This window comes from Passer montanus, unplaced genomic scaffold, assembly GCF_014805655.1.
Source record: "Passer montanus isolate IOZ18808 unplaced genomic scaffold, ASM1480565v1 scaffold26, whole genome shotgun sequence".
Lineage (NCBI taxonomy): Eukaryota > Metazoa > Chordata > Aves > Passeriformes > Passeridae > Passer > Passer montanus.
In genome coordinates, this window is record NW_024367261.1 from 10,558,443 (window position 1) to 10,566,364 (window position 7,922).

Consider the following 7,922-nt stretch of genomic DNA (forward strand, 5'->3'; position numbering starts at 1 on the left):
TTCCTTATCCACCAAACAGTCCACACATCAAATCCATCTCTCTACAATTAAAAGAGAAGGATTTTGTCAGGGACTATGTCAAAGACCTTACAGAAGTCCTGACAAATGACAGCCACAGCCCTTCCCTTGTCCACGTATGCAGTCACTCCATCATAGAAATCCACTAGGTTGGTCCAGCAGGACTTGCCCTTGGTGAAGCTCTGCTGGTTGTCCCAAATCAGCTCTCTGCTCCCATGTGCCTTAGCACAGCTCCTAGGAGGACCTGTTCCAGGATCTTCCCAGGCACAGTGGTTCCCATGGTCATCTTTTCTACCCTTTTTAAAGATGGGTACAATGTTTCCCCTTTTCCAGTCACCTGGGACTTCACCTGACTGGCATAAATTTTCAAGTATCATGGACAGTAGCTTGTCAACTGTATCAGCCAATTCCCTCAGGAGTCTGGCATTCATCTCGTCAGGTTCCATGGTCTTCTGGACATTCAAGTTCCTTAGGTGGTCACAAGCCCAGTCTTTTACAGTGGGAGGAACTTTGCTCCCCCAGTCCCTGCCTTGAGAGGTGTGGGAAGAGAGATTTGTCAGTGGGGACTGAGGCAAAACAATTGGACCTCAGCCTTCTTCTAGTTTGTTATTATCAGTTTCCCAGTTGTGTTTATAAAAGGAGTACACTTTGTTTGACCTGTCTTTTTTGGCTGAAATATCTGTAGAAGCTTTTCTTATTGTTCTTTCCCTTGCCAGGTTCAGCTCCATCCAAGTCTTGGCCTTTCTGACCCTGTCCCTACACAACCAGGCAGCATTCCTATTGCTGTATTTTAATAAAAATCTGGGACAATAGTAGAGTACTTTATCTTGGAACTTTTGGACTACTAGTCCAAATACACCAGGTAAGCAGATAAAGAGGTGCAAATGTACTAGGTAAGCAGATAAAGAGGTCCAAATGTACTAGGCTGGGAAATAAAGAAGTCCAGATGTACTAGGTAAATAGATAAAAACTTAATTAATAGCTTATTCCATTTTGAAAGGCAATAAAATTGAACTGACAAAACTTTCAATCAATTTGTGCATTTTTCTTGTCATACAGAGATCAGTTATATGTGGCCATTTTCAGCATTTTTTAAGTTGCACAAAATACTGTAATACCTACATCATTATCATCTGATATGCATGGAGTTGAAAAACAAAGGAAAATACTTAATATCTAGTCAAATTCTATTTCACCTTGCATGTTTTTTACCACTCATCTATTTGAAGGCAAAATTAAAACAATACAAACCAAACGTCTGCAAAATTAAAAAGCTTCCTCAGAATGACACAATCTAATAAAGATGTTCCTTCCCTGTCATTAAAGCATATTTGGGATTTTTCTTTTACTTTCAACAAAATATTCCATAAGGAGTTTACTTGAAGAGAAAAAAGAAATTGAAACTTTAAAGTGTGGTGTGTATTTTTCACAGCAAAACAGGGGAATTATCTGCAAAAGGAGGATCAGCACAGCTCGAAGGAAGTCTCCATCCCACTGGCTGCCTAGCAAAACACATGAGAGGTGAGGGAGGTGTCCATCATTGCTTCCCCTGGGAGGAAGTGCCAAATTGAAAGAAACGTCATCTCTGCTCTTGTGATAGGTGGGTAACAGAGGTTTTTCTCCTAGCCTGGATAGATTTTGAATCTTTTCCCATTCAGTATCACAATGGAGCCATCATTTCTTAATTAACAGCAAAGAAAAGACCATCTGTTGCTCAAAGAAAGAGCACTAAGATGCTTGCCTGGGAAGTTATGAGAGAGTTTTAACAGTGCTTTGTTTTGTTCAGCTTGTCTTGCAATCAACATTCAGTCTCCTACCACAAACAAGTGTCCTGGTCGCCAAGGTTCTGAGCTCTTCCAGAGTCTTTTGTCTTTTCCACTGCAGCAACTGTATCAGCTATTCCTTGCTGACAGGAAGGGCAAAACGGAGGGACATTGTTGTAGTTCAATGACTATAGTGCCTCAGTCTTTCCTGTAGTTTTTAGAAGCTCAATGCTAACTCTGGGAAATGATCCCCATTGAAATCAGCATATGAATTCCCAGCATAGCATCTTTCATGGAAAAAAAAAGTGGAATACAGATCATATTATTTGTTTAAGTAGAATTCTGAGTGCATTTTTGTATGGCATAAAAAAGATACAGCAATAATCTCATGTATGTGTGCTGCACTGTTCTTACTGTTTCTGCTGGATAGCAGTCTATATTTACTTGAGTTAGCTTAGATATAAATATGAGGGCTTAAAAGCTCTCTGACTAAAGATCTCATAGATGATTACTGCAGACTCACAGTGTAGCTCTAAAATAGAAAGCAGCATGTGACTCTTCACTCTGGCTTCCCAGGCCAGAGTGAAGCAGTTGCAAACAGCAGTTGCAGATAAAAATAGAAGGTCGTAAGCAACCAGGATCTTTAGTTAAATATAGAAGTCACTCTCCATGACAGTAAGGAGTCCAGGACAACAATGAAGTCTCTCCGATTCATTAGCGCTGAAGCATTCGTGTCAAATGCAGAGTTTGCCAGGAAGAGTCTCGGGGCTGTTGCCCATGACCTTTTTCCGCTTCTTTTTAAAGCCAGCTATTTACTGGAGCAAGGGGAAGTGATTCATGACTTGGTAGAGAACTGGCCACTTTTTGATTTTAACATGGGAAAACTTTTGGGAGCTACTCTGGACTACGAGGAAGACCTGAGCCATAGAACATGTTCAGTATGCTTGGAAAGCTGTCTGACAGGGCTGAGGGATTATGTGCTGAATCAGTCTTCTCCCTACATGAAAAAGTTGAAAGTGGTCGACCTGACGGGTATAAAAGATGTTGAAGTTCAGTTTTGTAAGTGCAAGAAGACAATGGGCAGGTGGGCCAGGACACAGCTGCTCTCTAAGCTTTGTTCAGACCTCCTGGTTTACCTCCAACAAGCACAGTGCAATCCAGGTACCTTTGAAGTCAGTATCAATGTACTAATTGACTTGTTTGTTACAGAGAGGAACTATGAGCTGGTCGTGCAGGCCCTGCTGAAGAAATGCAGCTGCCCACTGAAAATCTGCTGTGTGGCATTCAGATCTGACAACCTGACCTTGCAGAAATTCTTCTATATCATAAAGCTCGCTGATCCCTCCTTGTTGCGCAAACTGGAAATAGTTCATAATGTTCACTTGGAAATGGAACACTTGGAAATGCTCTTCAACAGTATCCACTTCCCTCTATTGATGTCTTTGACCTTGCCAGCACGAACATTTAATGTGCGGAGGTTCACAGCTGCAGATGAACAGATGCTTACTAACATTGGCGAAAAGATGGGTGAAATGACAGAGCTTACTGAGCTGAGTATGTCATTTTCTATACTCACTGGAAGAATACAGAACCTTCTCAGGTAATTTGGTCATCCTGCTTTCAGTCACACTGTAAAAAAGAGCACTTTGTGCCACCAGCAATCTGGGAATCTCTGAGAGTGAGGGAAGTGAGTGTATCTTGGGGTGTATGTGGGTAGGTGCAGCAGGAAGCTAGGAAAGGTTATGTGTTGGGGACAATCGGCAGCCAATGTATACCTAATACACTTTGAAAAACTGATTGTTTTGATTAGTCTTCCAGAGTCCATCTGGTGAGAATATACATTTAGCTACCACAGGTATACTCAGATATTTTTTATTTGAACTTATGTATTAATCAGCTTGCATTGACCTTTGGTGCAAGTCCTGAGTTGTATTCCAAGTATTTTTTAGAGTATCTAGTGAATGTCCTCTAAAGAAGAGTCAGCAAATATGCTTTTCCACAGATACTGTATTTTAAGGAGGGCAGGGGAATAGTTGATTTTCATTTGAGACTTTGATTTCAATTATTTGTTGTGTCTCTTGGTGCCAAGACAAGGGAGATTTGATGGTTTTTTGTACTGCAAATTAAGCTGATATGTGAATATTCATTATGAATTCCAGTGGAAAATTGGCAATTTGCAAAAAGGTAGCAAACTACTAGTAAGCAGTATTCATATTGGAACAGGAAATAAGTTAATTGTAAACTTTTCAGCGCATCTAAAGAAAAAAAAAGGCAGATAAAAGTTTCATCCAGACAAATGGCCTTGGTCTAAAATTATTCCCATACAAGAAGCCATTTTATTTAAAATTTGTGAGTAGCACACTGCATATATTGATTGATACAATTGAAATTAATTGCAAATTTCTAAGCTTGATCCAGCTGAACCCTTTGGCAGAGGTCTCACTACGATGTAGTAAGTATGAAAGCAATCTCTTGATTTTTATTTGTCAGATCTATTTTATATGAAATGTGAATATCTGTGAGTATAATCTCAGTTACACTTCTAACCTTCTTCATCAGAGTGTCTCTTTGCAACTCCAGAAAGCTACAATGTGTAAACCTCATGGGCATTAAAAAATGTAGCAGAAAAAAAACAGCTAGAAACAAGAGCAGATATCCTCTCAGAATACTGATTTAATATTGGAATTAATCCTTCCTTAATGGAAATTATCTAAATCTCTAGAATAATTGCAGCTTTCTACAAGAAGCAGCTACCAATGCTCTTATGGTAGTAGTGATCTGCTGTTAAAGTCAGCAAGTGACTTTACAATATATAACCTGTTAAAAAATAGATACACAGAATGTTAATAAATTAATCCCCATTAAAATAACACAGTGGAGCCATGCATAGAAGGAGATAGTTAATGGAACTAATTTCAGGAGGAAAATAAACTTGCTATTGTTGGCACATGATACTGTTTTTCAAGAGAGGTTTGAAAAAATAATGTGGTAGATGGCTGCATTCATAATGTGGCTAGATGCATGAAATTTTGTAAATGTAGCTTTTCAACATTTTGTATCATAAAACTTTTTTTCTCTTTAATTCTGCAGCCCGCTAAAAACTCCACTGAAGATGCTGGATGTTTCTAACTGCTCCTTGAACCATGCTGATATGGCCTTTTTAGCCAATAGCTTCCATGCCAATCACTTGGAAGCCCTGGACCTGAGTGGTCATGATATACCTGAGCTTTACCCATCAACATTCTTTAAACTCCTCAGCCATTGCTCTTCAGTGCTCAGGAGTCTTACTCTGGAGGACTGTAATATCCAAGACACTCATGTCAACATGTTGATTTTAGGTTTAAGCCCTTGTCAGAAACTACAGGAATTTAAGTTTATTGGAAACCCGCTGTCATCCCAAGCACTTAAACATCTTTTCACATTTCTCTGTGAATTGCCAATGCTGAAAAATGTGGAGTTCCCAGTTCCAAGGGATTGCTACCCTATTGGGATCACCTACCCCATTGATGATGCCAGTGTTTGCAGATTTGATCACCAAAAATATGAAAGGGTAGCAGAGGAGCTTAACCTCATTTTACTCCAAGCAAATAGAGAGGATGTGAAGGCTTCAACGCCACTCTTTGGGAGTTATGATGCTGCTGTTCAGGAGACAAACAATGAACTGGGAGCTTACTTGATCAAGTCCTTCAAAGAGACTTTAGAGAAGTTCACTTCTTCATTTAACAAAATGAGTTAAATTTGTAAAATTGTAAAGTAGTGATGAGATGATCTGCCAAATCAGAACTTAAATTAGTCTTTTCTAGATCTGCACCTTCAGTCATCAGTTGTGAATTTTCTTCAATTTTTCAGCTGAATTTACTATTATTTGAATAGCCTCTAATCACCTGAGGTACTGTAACTTATGCTATACCTATTGCATACACCTTACACAAGCACTACTTGCTCACAAAAGAGGAGACGGCACATAATAGTGCATTATTTTATACAAATGCACTTTTTCTCAGTAAATCAAATAGGTGTTTAAACTTGGCTGATTTCTTATACAGGTTCCCTTAGATTTGTCAGCTGGTCTGGTAGCCCTGCAGAAAAAACAAGGAAGTCCTTTCCCAAGTGCAGCAGGATGGTCAAAAGATATTGTGCATATATCCTCATGTGTGGCTCCCTAAACTGTTTTTTTTTTTCTTTTTTCTGCTCATGACCTGAATTTACCAATCTGTGTTTTATGTAGTATATTCCAAATAATGGAGAATTGGAGAACATGGAGAACAGCCTCCATATACCTGTGCCTTTTTCTTCTGCAGAGGCAAGTGCAATAAATGGGATCTGTCTTATACACTGCCCTTGCTGAGGAGTAAAATTCCATACTGAGGAGGCAGCAAACCAAATGGTTGGCTGACAACAGGGGATCTCATCCCACTTGCACAGCAATATTAAGCAGTCTGTGGGGACTCTGCTGTTGTTCTTGCAATATGTATTTTAGAAAGGCAGACCAGGACAGTGATGCACAGGCATGCCTCTTACGTCAGCTGGTGAGTACCTCAAGATATTCCCTTCCTGGAATCAGCTTCTTGGCTGGTAGAATGTACCCTGCTCCTTTCAGATGTTTTAAATAAAGTCTAGGACTGTGGTAGTACTGAAAAAAAGACTAGTGTTGAAAAGACATGCAAACAAAATTATTCCAATGCCAATTAAAAAAACGTGGAAAAGGGACAAGGCTGGTTGGGCTGGTTGCTGAGTAACTGGAAGTTCATCTGTGTAAAACACTGCTGGCTTTCTGTCAGGACTGTATGTTCTCTACAGACTTGCGACCAGTATCAGGAAAAAATTGCATTTATTTGTCTAACTTTAGTGCAAGTAAAGTATAAGAATGACAGAGTAAACAGTATCCAGACTCCCTGCACGCAGCATTGGAGCATAAGTAAAGGGGCCAGCTGGATGTCAGGACAGTAAAGGCCACAAGACACACATCTGAGGAGAGTACTATAATTGGGGCCTGAGTAGTAAATAAGTGCTACTCAGCTTTTCACCTGTAAAATTAGAGACTTGGTTGACTTCTAGGTAATTAAAAAAATAAATATAATAATATTAAAAATATATGTAATAAATATACTTTAATAGTTCATGAAAACTTGGATCAAACAGGACTGAAAGTGAATGTTTGTAGCAGGAGCTGAAGGTGTCACTATAGTATTGAGGATCATCATTAAGATAACCAGGACAGTTTATTTGAAATAATTCTGGGCCTCATCATCTGAGGGTAAGGAAAAATCTTTCTTCATTTAGGTAGTGCTGATTTGTCAAGCTTTCTGTTTATCTACAGTAGGAATATGCAAGCAACTCTTAACCTAATTTATTTTAGAAACCCCAAAACAAACCAAAAATAAATGGTCCGAGTACTAAGCAGAACTTACAGATTCCACAGCATGCATTTAAATGATTTTTTTAATGTCAGCTCACATTCTAACATGTTTTATTGATTAAATATATAATGGTAAAATTGAAAGTGAATGGTCATGACCTGTTTATGTTTACAGAGCACTTGAAAAATAAAAAGATAATCTAAGTTGCTAAGTTAAGGAGTTGTGAATAATAAATGATAGAATTGGGTCCCGTATGACCCTGCTTATACTTTGACAGAATTCCACCTGCTGCTTTATCCTTGCCTCTACTGTACCTTTTCTTCCCTCCAACCTTGCCATTCTTTCCATCTCAGACTCGACTGATGACTTCTCAGTCAGATTTAAGTTGAATTTTGCTATGCCAAATGTCTACCTCTTTGGGATGAGTAGTGGTACTTTTGCTGGGAAAGGACACTGTGCTACAGCTGTAAAAGTGTAGTGATTCTTCCCCCTCCAATCTAACAGATTGTACCTGGAGGTGAAGGCTGGCCATTTTGGAACATGCTGTGATACAATAGTTGGTCCTTGCCTTTTTCAGTACACACAAAATAGACATCTCTTATTTCGGAATAATTAGATGCCTTATAAAGTCTGTTGTCTATGTAGCTCTCCTTCTGGTTTCTTCTTGCCAAGGTTCACCCTTTTACTTTATTTCCTTCTTTATCTGAACCCCACAAACTCCTGCCTTTCTTCCATTTTCAGTCTCATGTCTATATGCTGGCTCCTGGGCCAGCAGAATTAT

The 7,922-nt window shown here is 39.1% G+C and overlaps 1 protein-coding gene across 1 annotated transcript; it reads left to right on the forward strand.

Moving 5' to 3' along the window:
• The first annotated feature begins 2,440 nt into the window (after nt 1–2,440).
• LRRC14B (leucine rich repeat containing 14B) lies at nt 2,441–7,352 on the forward strand. Its single transcript, XM_039712083.1, has 2 exons — nt 2,441–3,381; nt 4,872–7,352. Exons 1-2 carry the CDS (start codon nt 2,477–2,479, stop codon nt 5,515–5,517), a joined length of 1,551 nt encoding a protein of 516 aa, XP_039568017.1. The 5' UTR covers nt 2,441–2,476; the 3' UTR covers nt 5,518–7,352.
• Nucleotides 7,353–7,922: the final 570 nt, after the last annotated feature.